Source organism: Mobula hypostoma, chromosome 13 (assembly GCF_963921235.1).
Source record: "Mobula hypostoma chromosome 13, sMobHyp1.1, whole genome shotgun sequence".
Classification (NCBI taxonomy): domain Eukaryota; kingdom Metazoa; phylum Chordata; class Chondrichthyes; order Myliobatiformes; family Myliobatidae; genus Mobula; species Mobula hypostoma.
The window spans coordinates 9659565-9681314 of record NC_086109.1 but is presented as its reverse complement, the minus strand read 5'-3'; the positions used below and the strand labels follow the sequence as shown (position 1 = coordinate 9681314).

General features: G+C 43.4%; 1 protein-coding gene across 1 annotated transcript in view; it reads right to left on the bottom strand.

Moving 5' to 3' along the window:
• Positions 1-620: 620 nt before the first annotated feature.
• Positions 621-21750, bottom strand: part of LOC134355411 (cathepsin E-A-like) — a 39984-nt gene continuing 18854 nt past the window's right edge. The window contains exons 7-9 of the mRNA XM_063065259.1: positions 7966-8110; positions 3579-3677; positions 621-1851 (exon numbers count right to left, since the gene is read on the bottom strand). Coding sequence (XP_062921329.1) covers positions 1687-1851; positions 3579-3677; positions 7966-8110 — 409 coding nt within the window. The 3' untranslated portion in view covers positions 621-1686. The remainder of the gene's footprint in view (positions 1852-3578; positions 3678-7965; positions 8111-21750) is intronic.

Sequence of the window (21750 nt, the reverse complement as noted above, 5' to 3'; positions counted from 1 at the left end):
AGATCCTCGACCATTTTTTCACTTCCACAGATGCTGCCGAGTTCCTGCAACATTTTGTGTGTGTTGCTTTGGATTTCCAGCATCTGCCAAATCTCTCATGTTTGACTTAACTGTTGAAGGTAATCTAACTGGTGGCATTCTGTCTGGTATGACAAATTGAAAGGGTGGGAACAGTCCCTGCTGTATCTTTAGGTAAAGAAAAAATTATGAAGTGATTGGAGAAACGTCTGTTTCCATATTTTTGGATCTCAGTCGGATTTATTTTGTTGAAATGCAGGTTAAGAATCAAAGAAATTCCAAACTTTTTGCATTGACCAATTTGTTTTAACAAGCACTCATTTTACACAATGCAGTTACATGTTTACAAACCATTTGTTGAATTTACCGGAATGGTTTCTGTCATGTTGAATCATGCCAAAACCTGGGAATGAGTGAGTTTATTTCAAAAAGAATGCCAGTTATTTTGGCAGTTCTCCACAAGGCTAGCTAGATAGAGGAGAGTGCAAAATAGATTACGTTTCCAGTTACAACGTACTAGAATTGAGATGAAATATGGCATCGACTGTGTATTTTCAGTTTTTGAGATATAAAGTTTGAATCAACCCAAGGGCACAGACAGATTCAGATTTAATATTTAATGTTTATTTCGAATGTTACTCAGGAAATTACAAAAGACCCTGGGGATATAATTGTGAATGATTCATTGCACAGAGGCAGATTTTCACATAGATGAGAGAGAGGGAGAGAGCGGACAGGGTTCCTCTTTAATGTCACATCCAGGGGAGAATTCCGCCAACAGCCCAGGACTCCCTTAATGCTGTACCAGACCATCGTTCGAAATTCTGCACTTAAGTCTCTAGGTAAGACTTGAACCCATAACCATTCTGACTCATATGTGACTGAGCCACAACCTTGCAGAGCAGTCATAAAGCCATAGAGCTACCCAGCACAGAAACAGGCCCTTCGACCCGACACACTTATTCCAACCATGTTGTCAAACTGAGTTAGACCCATTTGCCTGCAGTGGCCTATACCCCTCTAAACTTTTCCATGTCTCTTTTAAAAGGTTTTTATATGGTTGGTTAAAGGGTCATTGCTAGGACTGTTTAAAAGCCTCCATTACCAAGGTTTCTCCAGTATTGGCAGGCATAATTGTGGCCTGACATTTTTTCAATAAAACTCCAGCTTCATCACCATCTATAATCCAAAGGTTTTTGGCATTAGTTTTAAATACTGCAGTACAGGATTGCAGAAGATTCACAGACTGATACAACACAGTAACAGGCCTTTTGGCCCAACTTCTCCATGCTGACCATGGACCCACCAAACTAGTCCTACCTGCTTCTATTAGCCCATATTCCCATAAACACCTCTTACCCATTGCCTATCTAAAAATAGCCTTTGATAGAAGCTCCTTGCCAAGAAAAATCAAGGTCATAGAAAGACCATAATCACCCACATCATACGACACGGCACATAACCGAAAAACAATAGAAGGCTCCATTAAATGTCTGAAGATAGAAAATTTCTAAAGTTATTTAAAAAAATAGAAAGACACGCTATAACAGATCAGGTTCCAATCAACCAATCAACAGTATAACAGTATTCCTGTGGCTGAGGAAGTGATGCAAAACGAGACATTTCACAACATATATGAGTGATAATAAGCCTGATTCTGACTCATCGTCAGGCTGATTTAGCCAATCCCACTTGGTTATTTCCTCTGTCGAATACAGCATAATAATATCCAATGAAGACATCTCCAAGGATCCACATTGGTCCAGCAGGGGGAGGAATGTCCATGCTTTGGAATCCACTGTTGCATTGCACCTGTCCCCAAGGATTCTCATTCTGCACATGGGATAGACTGGATTAATGAGTCATACTTAGCCACAAGGTTGTATTTCAAACAAATTTAATACACAGGACATGGAAAAATTCAACCCAGCCATCAACCACCCAAGCTACACATTTTCCAAATTATTTCCACATATACTGTAACAGTGCAGCACTGGGCAGGTCATTCGGTGCACAATGTTGTGCCAATCTTAATGCCAATTTATACTAAATATCCTCCTCCTGTCTACCATCCTCCTACGGCAAGTTCTCATAGGCATCACTGATCCTATGACCAACCAATCCGGTTTTAAGGAATTATTTGATGGACCTACGTGGCCCGAAATGAACTGATTCTTTCACTGGTTTGTTCGTGTCCACCGGACAGAGGAAAGAAACTGCTAGAAGATCTCAGTGGGTCAAGCAGTTCGAGGTCAGCTTGTGTGGTAGGAAATGGCCAGGCACAATCTCAGGACTGGACTGGCAGAGTAGTGGGGATGCGGCCAGTATAGAGTGGTGAAGGGGAGGGTGGAGCGGGTGGGGACAAGAACATCAGGTGATTGGTGGATCCAGGTGAGGAGTGGTTGATTGATAGATAGAGTCAGGGTGAAAACTGTGACAGAGGCTGCCTTCAATTTCTGCAAAAGACAGTTTGTTCATCTGCAGCTTCTAAATATGTCCTTTTAGCTTCTAGGAATTATACCTGTGTTTTGGAAATCATTTGTGTTTTAGAAATCATTTGTAATTTGGAAATCTTTTATCAGATCGAAAACTCCTGTGAGTTTTAAATGTGTTTTAAGACTCTTATTTAAATTTAAACGCATATGACTAAAAATAAATAAACTGTATTTAAGCTACTTTGTTAGCTGTAAGTATCTCCTCCTTGGTAGGGAGGGGGGGACCCACTGCTCAGATAGTGGGTATTGGCAGCTACACTCATAGTGGGGGATAAACAGGGAAGTGAACTAGTCTTTGAAGAGTAGGTGACTAAAGTATAACCACCTTTTGGTGAGTGTACCTATAGCTGTCTCTGTCAGATATGGCTTAAGACCTTCATTTGAGTTTAGAACTTTGCAGTCAGAAAACCCAAAACCATCACAAATTCCCACTAGCTATAAAAAGTTTGTACGTTCTCCCTGTGAGCACATAGGTTTCCTCCTGGTGCTCCGGTTACTTCCCACATTCCAAAAAAAAGATGTACGAGTTAGGGTTAGTAAATTGTGGGTATGCTATGTTGGCACTGGAAGCATGGCAGCAGCTACCCCTAGCACATTGCAGATGATGACACAAATGACACATTTCACATGCTTCATTATTTTTTTTAAACTTTACCAATATATGACTGGATCTGATTCAGGCAGAGAAAGTGGGTTAGCTGAAGCTGCAGATTTTGTGTCTAGACCGGGGATTCCCAGCCTGAGGTCCACAGATCCCTTGGTTAAGTGTAGGGGTCCATGGCATTAAAAACAGGGTTGGGAACTCCTGCTCTAAAAGGAGACCTTGGGCCTAGATGGAAGATGAAGTGATTTTGCTCAAGTTTGCTTTGGGCCTCAATATTAAATCAGTTTACATGTGTTGTTTTCCTTTGCACTGGCACTTGTGTAGTACTGATGATTGTACGCTCTAGTATCAATTGTTTGGCAACAATAAAGTAAAGTACTGCTAATGTTCTATACAATATTAGAACTCCAATTCTCTGTTAAGTCAGAGGTCACTCTTCTTGGCAAGAAACATTCACCTACCTGAAGTACGTAGGCCTCAGGAGGAAGGGTATACTCAACTCCCCCTATTATGAAGGTCACATCAGGCATGTTGAACAAACTGCCACAATCAATGGCCATCTGCGAAAACACAACAATGGTTAGAGACTATATCTGTAGTCCTCCATACCCTGCAATACATCTGCTTCTCCAAGCTTCTCTTAAATGGTGCAATTGATCCCTCATCTACTACTTTTGCTGGCAACTCGTTCCACACTCTCACCACTCCCTGTGTAAAGAAGTTCCCTTTTTCAACACAAACCTATGACATCATCTCTCGTTTCACCCACCCAAAGGGGAAAATGCCTGTATGTATTTACCCTATCTGTACCCCACATGAATTTGTTTATCTCTATGAGATCTCCCCTTGTTATCATGCACTCTGGGGAATAAAGTCCTAACATAAACCTTTCTCTGTAACTGTGGTCCTCAAGTCCTGGCAACGTTCTTGTAACTTCTCTCTGTACCCTTTCAAACCTATCGGTGACCCTTTTCTCTCGCGCAGTCAACCATGACATGGTACTCTAACAGTAAGTATGACTTGGAAGCTGGAAGGAAGTTCCTAAAGCAGATGATGGACTACATCTCACCGAGGAGGGAACTGAACATTACACGTACAACTGGTAAGGAATGGATCATACATGGGGAAGCAGGCGCAGAGATTTTCCACAAATGTGAAATACACTCAGTGGCCACTTTAGTAGATAGAGGAGCGTTCATAATAAAGTAGCCACAGCAGTGGAATCTGGTGTGATCTTCTGCTGCTGTCGTCCATCCACTTCAAGGTTCGATGTCCTGTGCATTCAGAGATGTTCTTCTGCACACCACTGTTGTGACACATGGTTATTTGAGTTATTGTCACCCTCCTACCAGTCCGCCCATTCTCCTCTGATCTCTCTCATTAACAAGGCGTTTCCACCCACAGAACAGCTGTTCACTTGTTTTTTTTTGTTGTTTCTTGCACCATCCTCTGTAAACTCTAGATTCTGCTGTGTGTGAAAATCCCAGAAGATCAGCAGTTTCTGAGCTACTCAAACCACCCCATCTGGTACCAACTAACATTTCATGGTCAAAGTCACTTAGATCATATTTCTTGTCTATTCTGATATTTGGGCTGAACAACAACTGAATGTCTTGCTTGCTTTAATGCATTGTTGCCACTGGCTGATGAGATGTTTGTATTAACTCAAATTACCACTCATTACAACAGCTATACAATAAAGTGACCACTGTGTGTTTATACAGTCATCTAGAATACCCTCAGTTATTTCACAGGTAATTAATATAGAATTGTATTAACTTGTCTCATATTGAATCAGGCAGGTTTTAATTCTACTTCCCATTACTATTCTGACATGTCAGTCCATAGCCTCCTCTACTGCCACGATGAGGCCACACTCATGTTGATGAGCAACACCTTATATTCTATCTTGGTAGACTCCAATCCTGATGGCATGAACATCGATTTATCTGACTTCCAGTAATTACCCCCTCCCCCTCACCATTCCCCATTCCTGTTTCCCTCACCTTATCCCCATACCTGCCCATCACCTCCCTCTGGTGCTCCTCCCCCTTCCCTTTCTTCCATGTCCTTCTGTTCTCTCCTATCACATTCCCCCTTCTCCAGCCCTTTACCTCTTTCACCAATGAACTTCCCCACTCTTTACTTCACCCCCTCCTCTCTCCTGGTTTCACCTATCACCGGCCACTTTGTACTTCTTCCACCCCCTTATTCTGACTTCTCCCCTTCCTTTCCAGTCCTGAAGAAGGGTCTCGGCCCAAAGCATCAACTGTACTCTTTTCCACAGATGCTGCCTGGCCTGCTGAGTTCCTCCAGCATTTTGTGTGTGTGTTGCATCAAACAATGTTTTATCTTCCTCAACAGAAACCTTGAAGGAGGGGCTCCTTCTTAGTCCATCACTCCTCCTGGGGCATTGGCCATTGACAGCAGCTCACCAGAGCTCTCTGTCCTGGGCCAGTACGTCATAATGTCCCCCAGGTGCAGCCCATCCTGAATGATCCTCCTCTCCCAGGGACAAGGTCCTTGGAGCTTCTGTTAACACTGCTGTAGCTCTGGGTTTTAACGGGATGGGGTTGCCAGCCCTGTGATCGACCCTCGTCCTTCCGTAGCCGGGTTTGGGACCATCCACGACAGAGTTCCTAGAGGTGGCTAGCTGGTGTTTGGTCTGGAATGTGTTCAGATCTGACCACATTTAATATTTCATTGTGACAGAGAAGGAGGCTTTTTGGCCCGTTAGACCTCAGAACAATGTCAGTCTATCCCAGTTATAGGAAGGGCGTCATTAAACTGGGGAGGGTGCGGAAAAGATTCACTGGGGTGGTTCTGGGACTGGACAGCTTTAGTTATAAGGAAAGACTAAATCAAAGGAGGCTGACCTGTCACCTGATAAAGGTAAATAAAATCATGAGGTGCTTACATAAGGTGGATGGTCACAGTCTTATTCCACGGTAGAGGAGTCTAAAACTAGAGGGAATACGTTTTAAGAAGAGAGGGGAATGATTTAAAAGGAAACTGAGGGACAAGTTTTTTACACAGTGTGAGAGGATCCAGGAGTGCCCCTATTAACTGTGCTTTCGAAGAGAGAGAGACAGAGTTATTTACCATCAATATGTTGCTTTTGAAAAGAGAGAGAGAGAGAGACGAAGATCAACGGTTGGACTGTCACTTTAAGGCATTGGAAGTAACTTTGGATTTTTACTGAGTTTGGAGTTGGAGACAGCACCGAACAGCTCGAAAGTTGCTATGGTGACCAAAGGCAGATTGTTTATGTTACTTTCAAGGATTTATTGCCTGCTTGTGCATTTCCTTTACAGATAAAGGAAGGAGGGACACTTTGAATGACAGGTGATGCTCAGCCTGGTGAAATAAATGGGGGGTCAGATGATACAGACCTCAGACACATGATCTGGACACTGAATGAGCATTGTTGTGCCCGCAGAGAAAGTGGGTTTTGGATGATCGATCAGATGGATCGATCCAAGTTGCTATTCCAGGTTAAGGAGAAGGGGTTGACCGGTGGGGAGTTGTCTATGTGTCCACCCTTGCCGGGGTGATAGCTCCACCACAGAAGACCGGTCCCCCTGGTTAAAGTCACAGTCGGTGACTTGTAAAGGATCTCAGAGGACGACGAGAAGATCAACGGCATCAGCTCACCTGAAGACTCGACTCACTCTCTCTCTCTCCATCACTACTCAACTAAATACCACGAACTGAACTGAACTTTACTCAACATCGTAAGACCGTATCTTTTTACCCCTAGACTTAAAGAAGCTTGGTTTTCATACATATATATTCCACACTTACTTTTATATATAATCATCGCTAACCTGTGTGATTTACTTACATTGATATTACTGTATTGCGTAGTTACTAATAAATATTATTAGTTTATAGCAATACGAGACTCCAAAGTGGTTTCTATTTCTGCTGGTTTCTTTATTCCCGTCACGGGGTACCTGACAACAGTGTATACGGAATTAGCTGCCACAGGATATAGTATTGGCAGATTCAGTCAAAATGTTTAAGACATTTGGAAGTGTGCACGGAGAGGAAATGATTCGAGCGATGTGAGGATACAGCCCAGTCGATCGCAGACAAAGCCCTTCCCATCACTAAGCAGATCTACAAGGAGTGCTGTCATAAGAAAGCAGCATTCACCATCAAGGACCCCCCCACCACCACCCAGGTCACGCTCTCTTCTTGCTGCTGGCTTCAGGAAGAAGGTACAGGAGCCCCAGGGCTCATACCACTAGGTTCAGGTACCGTTATTACCCCTCAACCATCAGGCTCCTGGAACAAAGAGGATAACTTCACTCAATTTCACCTGCCCCGTCTTTAATCTGTTCCCACAGCTAATGGGCTCACTTTCAAGGACTCTTCATCTCTTGTTCTTGATATTTATTGCTTATTTTTTATTATTATTATTATTACTTCTTTTTCTACTTGTTCAGTTTGTTGTCTTCTGCTCATTGGTTGAACCCACAAGTTGGACAGTCTTTCATTGATTGGTTATTATTCTATAGATTTATTGAGTGTTCTCACAAGAAAATGAATCTCAGGGTTCTATATCATGACATACATGTACTTTGATAATAAAATTTACTTTGAACTTTGAGATCAAGCATTGGTAGATGGAATTTATATAACATGGAGACCTGGTCAGGACAGGCATGGTAGGCCAAAGGATTACGGCTCCTTGACAAAGTGACTGTAGCAATAAAGGGATTTAACTTTCCAACATATTTCTCTCCAGCAGATAGCTCTCGGATTTAAATAGGAGACAAGAGCAAGGTTATCGTCACAAGAAGAATCCAGGAATGTTTTTGGTTTCACTTCAGTTCAGCATACCTCTCCCTCACCACTATCCATTGCCCCGATGCTGTTCTGTATCACACTGATGCTCGTGGTTGGGCCAGTAAGCAGTGATGTCCCAGTGTCCACAATGGCTTTGCACCCATCTTCACAGGCTACCATGTTGCCTCCAACTTGCACACTGAAAAATATTGAGAGCATGCGAATGAGAATTAGGCGCAGGAGTAAACAGCTCTCTTCCATAACATTCCAGCTCATCTGTTTCAGTGCTTGTGTTCCACATTATCTTGTCCAGAATTTATTCAGTGCACAACATTCCCACAAACAGATTACTGAGTTAATATCAACTGGCAGATTCTGGTAGTGTCATGAGCTGGAAGTCAGAGAGTGTTGGGCTCCGAGCTCTTTTAGGGCACCTGAATTAGCTAATTGTTGTTTAACGAGTAATTATTCATTTAGAGTCCCTCGTGATTTTTCTTAAGTGCCTCACTCTTTATAATATGGTCTCCTGTTGCTTTCCGGTTAAACTTGAGATATCTCCTCATTCTTCTGGATTCCAGTGGGTACAGGCCCAGAGCTATCAAACAGTCCTCATATGAGAAGCCTTTCAATCCCAGAATTATTTTTGAATACCTCCTTTGAACCCCCTCCAATTTCTTAGAAGGGCCCAAAACTGCTCACAATACTCCAATTGAGGCCTCACCATTGCCTTATAAAGTCTCAATATTACATCCTTGATTTTATATTCTAGTCCCCTTGAAATGAATGCTAACATTGCATTTGCCATCCTCACCACCAACTCAATCTGCAAAGCGAATCCTGCACAAGGACTCCCAAATCCCTTTTCACCTCAGATTTTTGAAATTCTCCCCATTTAGAAACTAATCTATGCTTTTATTTCTTCTACCAATGTGCATAACCATACACTTCCAGACACGGTATTCCATCTGCTACCTCTTTGTCCATTCTCCTAACCTGTCTAAGTCTTTCTGTAGCTTCCCTGCTTCCTCAAAACTACCTGCCCCTCCACCTATCTTTGTATCATCTGCAAATCCGGCCACAAAGCCATCAATTCCATCATCCAAATCATTGGCATATAACATGAAAAGAATCGATCCCAGCACATACCCCTGTGGAACACCACTAGTCACCGACAGACAACCAGAAAAGGCTCACTTTGTTCCCAATATTTGCCTCCTGCCATTCAGCCACTGCTTTATCCATACTAGAATCTTTCCTGTAATACCATGGGCTCTTAACTTGTTAAACAACCTCTTGAGTGGCACCTTGTCAAATACCTTCTGAAAATCCAAGTACACAACATCAACTGATTCTCCTTTCTCTATATGGCTTGTTATTTCTTCAAAGAATTCCAGCAAATATGTCAGGCAGGATTTTCCTTTGAGAAAACCATGCCGACTATGGCCTATTTTTTCATGTGCCTTCAAGTACCACAAAACCATATCCTTAATAATCAACTCCAACATCTTCCCAACCACTGAGGTCAGACAACTGGCCTATAATTCCCTCTCTTCTGTCTCTCTCCCATCTTGAAGAGTGGAGTGACATTTACAATTTTCCAGTCCTCTGGAACCATGCCAAAATCCATTTATTCTTGAAAGATCATTACTAATCCCTCCACAATCTCTTCAGCCACCTCTTTCAGAAACTGGCAGTAGACCATCTAGTCTAGGTGCCTTATCTTCCTTCAGACCTTTCAATTTCCCAAGAGCCTTCACAATAATAGTGGCAACTTCACACACTTCTGTCCCCTGGCGCTCCCGAAATTCTGCTAGTGCCTTCCACAATGAAGACTGATGCTAAATACTTATTTTGTTTGTCCATCGTTTCCTTGTCCCCCATTACTACATCTCCAGCATCATTTTCCAGCAGTCTGATATCTACACCCACCTCTCTTTTACATTTTATATATCTGAAGAAACTTTTGGTATCGTCTTTTATATAATTGGCTAACTTATCTTTGTATTCCATTTTTACCTTCTTTATGACATTTTTAGTTGGCCTTTGTCCATTTTTAAAAGATTCCCAATCCTCTAACTTCCCACTAATTTTTGGTCTATTATATGCCCTCTCTTTGGCGTTTATGTGAGCTTTGACTTCCTTTGTCAGCCATAGTTGTGTCATCCTGCTTTTAGAATATTTCTTCCTCTTTGGGGTGTATGTATCCTGCACCTTCTGAATTGCTCCCAGAAATTCCAGCCATTGCTGCTCTGCCATCATCCCTGCCAGTGTTCTTTTCCAATTTTGGGCAGCTCCTCTGTAATTTATGTCTATGTTATTCCCTTTACTCCACTGTGATACTGATACATCTGACTTTAGCTTCTCCATCTCAAATTGCAGGGAGTATTTTATCATGATATGATCACTGACTCCTAAGGGTTCCTTTACCTTTAGCTCTCTAATCAATTCTGGCTCATCTATCCAACTAGAATAGCTGAACTTGTGGGCTCAACCACAAGCTACTCTAAAAAGCTATCTCATAGCCATTCTACAAATTTCCCCTTTTGGAACCCAGCACCAACTTGATTTTCCCCACCTACCTGACTATCGTAACATTGCCTTGTTGACATGCATTTTCTACCTCCCATTGTAATTTGTAGACCACACCTTCACGACTGTTTGGATGTCTGTAGATAATTCTCATCAGGGTCTTCTTACTCTTGCAGTTTCTTGGCTCTACTCACAATGATTCAACACTTTCCAATCCCATGTCACCGCTTTCTGATGATTTGATTTCATTTTTAACCAACAGAGCTACCCTATTCCTTCGGCCTACCTGCCCGTCCTTTCCATGCAATGTGTATCCTTGGACGTTAAACTCCCAGCTATAATCTTCTCTCAGCCACGATTCACTGACGTGCACAATGTCATACATGCCTGCTGCAGTATGTACCTGACCACACCAACCACTGATGTTTGGACGCCCCAATTCTCTGGCGTGTGGTGAGTTGGCACGGTCCCTTTCAAGATTCTGGCCCGCTCTACTAACTGGTGTCTATGTTTTACTGCTAAGATTTCGATATTTAAAGAGCAACTGAATTCAGGTTTGGTACTCAATCGCCAGCTCAACTTTGGTTCAGTCTGCGATTGCGTTTAGGATTTCTGTCTCACTTGGATTCCCACCTAGTCTCATCAGGTTCTCATCTAGCATCGAACCCTGTCCTTGTCTCAGTCTCAAAGGCATGTCTCGATTCTGGTCTCGGATATTCCTGCACTCCTTATCATCCTCGCCTAGGCCTTTTGTCAAACATGCCAATCTGTAACTGTGCTACAAGTTCATCTAATCATATTCCGTATACTGCGTGCATTCAAATATAACACCCTCAATCCTGCATTCATCACCCTTTTTGATTTTATCCTGTTTTACATTGCAACGCTTCCCGCTCATTGCAATTTTGCCCGATCATCAGCCTCTCCTTGCTAGTAGTCTGGCTACACATTACTTCTGTTTGTAAATCAACTACCCCATCCTCTGCCCTATCACTCTGGTTCCCATCCCCCTGCCAAATTAGTTTAAACCCTCCTGAACAGCTCTAACAAACCTGCCCACAAGAATATTGGTCCCCCTCAGGTTCAGGTGTAACCCGTCCCTTTTGCATAGGTCGTACCTTCCCCGGAAGAGAGCCCAATGATCCAGAAATCTGAAGCCCTGCCCCCGCACCAGTCCCTCAACCACTCATTCATCTGCCAAATACTCCTATTCTTATCCTCAGTGGCGCATGGCACCGGGAACAATCCAGAGATTGCTACCCTGGAGGTCCTAGTTTTCAGCTTTCTACCTAGATCCCTAAAATCTCTCTTCAGGACCTGCTCACCTTTACCACGTATGTCACTGGCGTCAATATGTACCAAGACTTCTAGTTTCCCACCTTCTCCTTTAGAATGCCGTGGACCCAGTCCAAGACATCCCTGACCCTGGCACCAGGGAGGCAACATACCATCTGGGTACCTTTATTGTGTCGACAGAATCTCGTCTCAACTCCTCTAACTATGGAATCTCCGATCACTCCTCTTCACCTCTCTGCTCTTCTGATGCACAGTGACAGACTCAGTGCCAGAGACCCGGTCGCTGTGCCACACCGCCCCCCCCTCCCCCGGGTAGGTCATCACCCTCAACAGTATCCAAAGTGATATACTTATTATTGAGGGGAATGGCCAGAGGGGTATTCTGCACCGGCCGCCCATTTCTATTCCTTCTCCTGACAGTCATCCAGTTACCTGCCTTCTGCAACTTAGGGGCAACTACCTCCCTGTAGCTCCTACCGATCACCTCCTCAGACTCCTTAATGAGCTGAGGGACGTCAAGCCGCAGCTCCAGATCCTTTACTCGTTCTCTGAGGAGCTGCAGCTCGCTGCACTTGGTTACCTGGGAGCTGGAGATCTTCCAGAATTCTCACATCTTATACAGAGAACAAAACACTCCCCCCCCGGAGGCATTCTCACTGCCCTAATTGTGATGGGGACCATAATTTGCTCTTTCTTTCTTACTTTCTCTCTTTCTATTTTTCTCCTTCATTCCTTGATATCCAACGCTCCCCAATTCATCTACAAGAGCCATTCAATAGCCTGACAACTACAATTTGAGTCATGGAATTTCTCCACATTTCAGTCCTAAGTGATCAATTCTTAATCCTGAATTTCTACCCATGAGGAAAAGTCTCTCCAGCATCTTGCAGGCCCATGTTTTTTCAATACATTTCAATGAGATCACTTCTCATTCTTCAACACTCCAGCAAGAGTTCGCTTATTCCAGCAAAGATAATGCAAATGTAATTCATATGTTACCATTTTCTGAACCCCAACCTCCCCTCCATGAACTCTGCCATTGCCTCTCACTGGTTTGGTACAGCTGCCAAGATAATCAAAGACCCCACCCACCCTGGACACTCCCTCTTCTCACCCCTCCCATGCAGCAGGAGATACAAAAGCATGAAAGCACAAACCACCAGGCTCAAAAACAGCTTCTATTCTGTAGTGTATTGAATGGAAGCAGCTGAATTATGGTTCTACAGGAGAGTGTTAAAAATATCGTGGACCACACACACATCAAAAGAAGAAGTTCTCAGAAGAGCCCGAGCTCTTATGAGTTCCATCACTCATAACAACAATAAGAGAAAGACAACTCAGATTCCTAGGACACATCATGTGGAAAGATGAGCTAGAAAAACTCATACTCTCTGGAAAGATTGAGGGGAGCAAACCTAGAGGAAGATCTCGGCTTACGTACATCAAAAGCCTAGCCAGGTGGCTACACATCGAGGAAATGGAAGTCATCCAGAAAACGAAGGATAGATCTTTATGGAAAACCATGGTCACCAAAGTCTGCATCGGATATGGTACCGAGACAGACAGACATTGAATGGACCTTTTGCTGGATAAAATAGACTCTTCACCCCATCTTGACCAATTTACCTCATTATGACCTTTCACCTAGAACTTCACTTTCTCTGTAAGTGTAACTTTATTCTGCATTCTATTATTGTTTTCCCTTGTACTACCCAAACGTACAGAGGTGATGAAATGATCTGTATGGATGGCATGCAAAACAAAGTTCTCCTCTGAACCTCAGTACATATTGGAATAATAAACCAAGTTACAATCTATCAATTTGTTCTGTTTGCCAATATGTTTGACATTATATCAATATGTTCTTAGTATTAGTTATTTAGTATTTTAGTTATTATTAATAATCATTTTATGTTTGCACATGTTGTCTTATTTTGCCCATCAGTTGCTTGTCAGTCTTTGTGAACAGTTCTTTTTATTGAATCTATTGTATTTCTCTGTTCTACTGTGAATGCCTGCAAGAAAATGAATCTCAAAGTAGTATGTGGGGACCTTGATTATAAATTTACTTTGAAATTTGACCTTCAAGCGTGGCCATTTTTCTTTCACTTACATTATGTGTGCAAAAGGTCAAGGGATTTTATGTAGGATCCTCCCCTCTCAGTGTGAAGACGTAAGAGAGCCCCACCCTGCTGTATTTGCAACACACCAGTGGGCAGCATTCAGCTGCAAGGCCAAGTTCAGGAGAAGGGGGATTGGGACTGATGGGGCAGAGTGCTAGCATTGATGATAGACTGAGTGGTCTCTTGCCCTGCTGCGATATGTAATGCTTTGCTTTCAGAGGGGAAGCAAACCTTTTGAGGATCAACTGAAAGATGTCCAAGCCCTGGTGTTAGAAAGTGAAAATATACAATTGGGGCTGTCTGAACCATGCCACAGTGAATGTACGGGGCAAGAGATAACAATTATCTGTTAGAAATTAAACACTGCTTTGAAAAATCATTATCACAGTTGGAGAAACGTACTGACTGAATAGATTCAGGTGAGAAAGCTGACCGAAATGTGGCCTATGCTGCAAGGTTCATAGCAATAAGCGGAAAGTAGGGTAAACCAAATGAAACTGGACCTCAAAAGAAGGTGATCAAACTTTCCAGAGCACGCATGCCCTCACCGCACAGAGGAAGCACGTGTGCATCATGAACGAAAGCAGAGTTCACCACGTTCAACATAAAGGAAGCTGACATAACAAAAGGTAACCACTGTTCCTTGCAGTGAAAGTGAATGGCTGACACATCGCAGTTGAATGCCCAAGCTGGTTCTATTATGGTTATTATTCTATTATGGATTTATCGAGTATGCCCGCAAGAAAGTGAATCTCAGGGTTGCATATAGTGACGTATATGTACTTGGATCATAAATTTACTCTGAACTTCAAACTTTATAATAGTAAAAGATAATAAATTATATAGAGGTACAAGATTTCAAGTTTAGCAATGCTATGACTGTTTTTATGGCTTTGCATTAAAATCGACTTTTTTGTTTTGAATGTGTTCTTTCTTATAAAAATCATGTATATTTATGTTTATGTGTTTCTTATGAATGCAGTTTATCACAGGGCAGCATGATAGCAGAGTGGTTTGTGTAACACTATTACAGCGCCAGCAATCTGGGGTTTGATTCCCGCTGCTGCCTGTAGGAGTTTGTCTGTTCTCCCCGTGACCGCGTGGGTTTCCTCCGGGTGCCCTGGTTTCCTCCCACAGTCCAAAGGCGTACCGGTTGGTAGGTTAATTGTCATATGGGGATAAATGGGCAGCACAGGCTCACTGGGCTGGAAGGGCTTGTTACCGTGCTGTATCTCTAATTAAGTAAAATTTAAAAATAAGTTTGATGCTGCTGCAAGTAAGTTTTTCATTGCACTTGTTCAAACATGTAACTTGTGCATAAGATAATAAACTCAACTTTGACTTTGACTCTCGAAAAGCAATCTGTGAAAGGAACCAGCACCCGTCACAACTCTTCTAATCCCAGCCAGTTATTATCATCGGGAGTACAGAGAGGAAAGGAAAATTCTCTCTGATTTGACTTGATGTGAACAACGCATTTCACTGTATATTTTGATGTTTCGATGTGCATGTGACAAATAAAGCTGATCTCTTAATCTTCCTCTTAATTGCACACAAATTATTCACATCAGTTCTGTTTTGGTCATCGAAAACAAGGCAGTCAGCAGTCTTAGCTAACAATGGAATTACTCAAACCTTCCCATTTTGGGTTGTTGCTAAATGAAACTACTTTTTATGAAATGTTTAGTCAAAATTCGCAACGCATTTCCCCAAAAGTTTGATAGACTCAGAGAGTCATAGAGTCATAGAATGCTACATCACAGACACAGGCCCTTTGTCCCATTTAGTCCAAGACGAACTATTAATCTGCCTAATTCCATCACCCTGCACCCAGGACACAGCCTTCCATAGCCATATTTCTCTTAAATGTTGAAATGAAACTCACATTGACTACTTCCACTGACATCTTGTTCCACACTCTCACCACCCCCTGAGTGAAGATGTTCCTCCTCATATTCCCCTCAAACATTTCACCTTTCACCCTTAACCTTTGACTCACCCTATCTCAGTGGGAAAAAAACCTGCTTGCATTTACCCTATCTGGAAGCAGGTGGTGGATGGTCGTACGCGCTGCTGGTGCACATCACAGGTCCTGGTATGCGACCACTGATGCCAGGCAGACAATCTCTGAAGACTATTGATAACGGCTGGGGTCACCCATCTTGTAAAGACACTGCTCAGAAGAAGGTACTGGCAAACCACTTCTGTAGAAAAACTTGCCAAGAACAATCATGGTCATGGGACCGTGATCGCCTGCGTCATACGACACGGCACATAATGATGATGTCATATCATACAACATGGCTCATAATGATGATGATGGATCATAATTGTACAAGGGAAATTTTACACTCTTGGTCAGATATTCAGCCAAGTCACTGGTAAACCTCAACTAACAAACTAGAAAGTTGACTTAAATCCCTGCTGGGACCATGTTTATTTAAACTCACATATTATAGCCATCCTGGGCGATAATAATTACAAATCAAAGCCATTGTATTGTTTTACATGTCTCCCTGATACACAAGTGTCTTTTCTGAGAGGAACAACACTCCGTGGCCACTTTATTAGGTACCCCTGGACATCTGCTTGTTAATGCAAATACCTAATCAGCAACAATGCATAAAAGCATGCAGATGTAGTCAAGAGGTACAGTTGTTCAGAACCAAACATCAGAATAGGAAAGAAATGTGATCGAAGTGACTTTGACCATGGAATGATTGTTGGTGGCAGATGGGATGGTTTGAGTATCTCAGAAACTGCGCACACCTGGGATTTTCATGCACAACAGTCTCGCGTGTTTACAGAGAATGCTGCAAAAAGCAAAAAACATCCAGTGAGTGGCTGTTCTGTGAGTGTCAATCAGAGAGGTCAGAGGTCCTCGCTGTAACTGGACCTTGGACTTCTTGATGGAAAGACCCCAGTCAGTCCAGGTTGGCAGCAACTTTTCAAGCTCTCTCCCGCTAACCACTGGTGCCCTCCAAGACCGTGTGTTCAGCCTGCTGCTGACTCATAACTGCACTGCTAGAACCAGGTCAAACCGCATCATCAACGTCACTGACGATACCACAGTGGTGGGCCTCATTAGCAACAACGATGAGTCAGCATACAGAGAGAGGAGGTAGAGAGGCTCGTCAAATGTTGTGAGAACAACAGCCTGAGTCTCAGCGTGGACAAGGCAAAGGAAGTGATTGTGGACTTCAGGAAGATGCAGGTCGACCACTTGCCATTGCATATCTATGGCTCTGTCGTGGAGAGAGTGAAGAGCGCAAAGTTCCTTGGTGTGCTCAGAATGGCATTCTAACCTGGACCCACAACACCTCCTCATTAGTCAAGAGGTCACAGCAGTGTCTACACAATCTGAGGAATCTAAGGCATAAAAGGCTCCCCACCACCATTCTAACAACTTCTTACAGGAGCACCATTGAGAGTGTGCTGTCTGCTGCATCATTGGGTGGTACGAAAGCTGCAAGGCATCGGATCGCAAGACCCTACAAAGGACAGTAAAAGCCAGCAAGGTGATCACTGGGGCTTTCATTCTTGCTATTTGGGGCATCTATCGGGAGCCTTGTATACGAAGGGCCTGAGCACTGTTGAAGATCCCTACCACCCACCCATCTCTTTGATCCACTACTGTCACGAAGGAGGTACAGAATGCTGGCTGGTGGCGTAGTGGCATCAGCGCTGGACTTTGGGGTGGAAGGTCCAGAGTTCGAATCCAGCCGGCTCCTGTGCACGCTTTCTATCCGTGCTGGGTTGAGTGTCGAGCTAGCTACTCGACCTTGTAAAAAAGAAATTGCCTGTTACAGAAATATCAACAACAAAAAGTTGATGGCCTCTGCTCTCTCATGAGATTAAAGGCAATTTCTCTTCTCTCTTCTCACTCGCAATCATTATGATTGTGAGCTGTTTACTGGTGCTGTACACTAAATGCACTTTGAATTATATTTTATTAACTTATTTGTGGTAATATTTTGGTTTATGTGCTTTGTGTGATAAATGTTTTATGGATACACCGTGGTCCAGGGAAATGTTGTTTGGTTGTATATAATAATAATAATAAGTACTTTATTGATCCCAAGTGGAAAATTATTTTGTTACAGCAGCAACATTTAAAAACACACTTAGTGATAATAATAAATTATTATTCCTGACGAAGGGTCTCGGCTCGAAACGTTGACTGTTCATCTCCATGGATGCTGCCCGACCTGCTGCGTTCCTCCAGCGTGTTGTGAGTGTTGCTCTGACCCCAGCATCTGCAGAGTATTTTGTGTTTACATAATGCAAAACAGTTTGTTCAGTGACTTCCTCTCCACCACTCACTCAAAAGAGTCCGGGTTGTAGCCAAGGACAGATCCAGCCTTTTTGATGAGCTTATTTAGTCTTTTTGCATCACCAGCACCGATGCTGCTCCCCCAACGTAAAGCCACAAAGAGGATTGACTCACTACAACAGACTGGTAAAAGATCTCCAACATCCTGCTGCACACATTGAAGGTTCTCAGCTTCCTTAGAAAATAGAGTCTGCCCATCCCCTTCTTGTAAACAACCTTGGCGCTGGTTTTCCAGTCATGTCTGTTGTCAAGGTGAACACCCACATATTTGTACTCCTCCACCACCATGACTCCTTCTCCAAGAATGTATACTGGACTCGTCACAGTCCACTTCCTCCTAAGCTCAATCACCATCTCCCTGGTTTTGTCCACATTCAGGAGCAGGTGATTCCCCCCGCACCACTCCACAAACTTGTCCACCGCTCCTCCGTAATCCGACTCCTGCCCGTCACCCAGCCACCGCAGAGTCATCAGAGAACTTCTGCAAGTGACAGGATTCAGAATTGTACTGAAAGTCTGAGGTCTACAGTGTGAACAGAAAGGGAGACAGGACAGTCCCTTGTGGGGCTCCAGTGCCACTCACCACCATCTCAAATGGAGTACTACCCAGATGGACAAAATGGAGTCTATCTGTCAGATAGACAGTAATCCAGGAGATAGGGGATTTGGCTATGCCCATCCTTTGCAGCTTCTCACTCAGAAGAAATGGGTGGATTGTATTGGAGCCACTAGAGAAATCAAAAACTGTGATTCTCACAATGCCACCAGCATCATCCAGGTGGGAGTGAGCTCTCTGCTACAGGCAGATGATGGCATCATCCACTCCCACGTGAGGCTGGGAGGCAAACTGTAGAGGGTCCAATGAAGACCTGCAGGCCTAAGTAAGTTAGGACCAGCTTCTCCAGCACCTTCACCACATGGGATGTGAGGGCAATTAGTCTGTAGTCATTAAGTTCAGATGGAGTCCCCTTCTTGGGTACAGGAACCAAGCAGGAAGTCTTCCATAGCACCAGTATCCTTTCCTGACTCAGACTCAGATTGTGAAGGTGCTGCAAAATACATGTACAGTCAGATGACCGATGAACTTGAACCTAACATTGAGAATGGCCAGACTGGTTCAAGCTGACAGGAAGGGGACAGTAACTCAAATAACCACAAAGTACAACAGTGCTGTGCAAAGGAGTATCTCTGAACACACGACACTTTGAACTTTGGAGTGGATGGGCTACGGCAGCAGAAGACCACAGTGGCCACTTCATTAGGTACAGGAGGTACACAACAAAATGGCCACTGACTGTATGACACCCAAAGATTCAAGGTTCAGATTCCAATCCAATTCATTTATTTATCACACATGCATTAAAACAAACAGTAAAATGTGTTGTTTTCATTACCAATCAAGACACCCAAGGATGGGCTGGGGGCAGCCCAAGTTCGTCACCACACATGACGTAGCATGCCCACGCTCGGCAGGACAACACAGGACACAACAAGCAACAAAGCAACAAATGCAGAACAAGCCCCGTTTCTCCAAATGCACATTCACAATTCTCCAACCCCTTCGGTTGCCTTAGAAAAGGCCTTTCTGATAGAAACATAGAAATATAGAAAACCTACAGCACAATACAGGCCCTTTGGCCCACAAAGCTGTGCTGAACATGTCCTTACCTTAGAACTACCTAGGCTTACCCATAGCCCTCTATTTTTCTAAACTCTATGTACCTATCCAAAAGTCTCTTAAAAGACCCTATCGTTTCTGCCTCCACACCGCTGCCGGCAGCCCATTCCACACACTCACCACTCTCTGCGTAAAAAACTTACCCCTCTAGAAGAGGGAGTTAGATAAGGCCCTTGTGGGAGGGGGTTAGATATGGCCCTTGTGGGAGGGAGTTAGATAAGGCCCTTGTGGGAGGGAGTTAGATATGGCCCTTGTGGGAGGGAGTTAGATATGGCCCTTGTGGCTAAGAGGATCAGGGGGTATGGAGAGAAGGCAGGTACAGGGTTCTGAGTTGGATGATCAGCCATGATCGTACTGAATGGCGGTGCAGGCTCGAAGGGCTGAATGGCCTACTCCTGCACCTATTTTCTATGTTTCTATGTTTCTATGTTACTCCTGACATCTCCTCTGTACCTGCTTCCAAGTACCTTAAAACTATACCCTCTCGTGCTAGCCATTTTAGCCCTGGGGAAAAGCCTCTGACTATCCACTCATTAGGGGCTCTAAACAGTGGCCAAGACAAGATGTACAGATCGCTGAATAATGTACGTTGTAAAAATATTGAAGTTAAAAGATTATTAAGGAAAGTGTGGGTGTGCATTGAAATGGATTACACCTTCTAAAGACTTGGCAGGTGCTTGCTCTGTTTATTGGCCATTTCATTCTACAGTTCTATCATACAACTGGCTGCCCACTTCCCTATCTTGGGATCTACTGCCATCTAGTGGCTTGGGCTAAAACTACATCTCCCTGTGCATCTCCCGAACTTGCAGAAACACAATGTAGCATATCAATAGCATTTAAGGAAGTCTCGTGTTTAAAGTGCTTTCGCTAGTTCTAAGGCATTTTACAGTTAATGAAGCATTTTTGAACTGTGGACAGCACTGTATTGCCTGGAATGCAATGGCTATCAAGCTCCTATTAAAGCAATATCATTAGGAGTTCAAAGAGATTTGGTATGTTAGCAAAAACACTCACAAATTTCTACAGATGTGCTGTGGAGAGCATTCAAACTGGCTACATCACCATCTAGTATGGGGAAGGTGATTGCACAGAATCGAAGTAAGCCGCAGAGAGTTGTAAAACTAGTCAACTCTATCATGGGCACTAGCCTCCATAGCATCCAAGATATCTTCAAGGAGAGATGCCTCAAAAAGGTGGCGTTCATCATTAAAGAGGTGAGCAATAAATATCAAGAACATGAGATGAAGAGTCCTTTGAAAGTGAGTCCAGGTCAGTGATAGGGTGAGTGACGTTGAGTGAAGTTATCCTCTCTGATTCAAGAGCCTGAATGTTAAGGGTTAATAACAGTCTAATTTGCATCAAATCAAATTAGTGAGGTTTGTAGTGGACAGCCTATAAGTGGCGCCACATTTCAAGTGCCAACATAGTATGCTCACAACTCACTAACTCTAACCTATAAAATCATAAGACCATAAGATATAGGAGCAGAATTGGGCCATTTGTCCCATTGAGTCTGCTCTGCCATTTCATCACAGCTGATACATTATCTTTCTCAGTCCCAATCTCCTGCCTTCTCCTCGTATTTCTTCATGCCCTGACTAATCAAGAATCTCTCAACATCTGCCTTAAATATACCCAATGATTTGGCCTCCACAGCTGCCTGTGGCAACAAATTCCACAGATTCACCACTCTATGGCTAAAGAAATTCCTCCTCATCTCCAACCTAAAAGGATATCCCTCTATTCTAAGGCTGTGTCCTCTGGTCTTGGACTCTTCCACCATAGGAAACATCCCCTCCACATCCACTCTAACAAGGCCTTTCAACATTCAATAGGTTTCAATTAGATCAACCCTCATCACTCTGAATTCCAGTGAG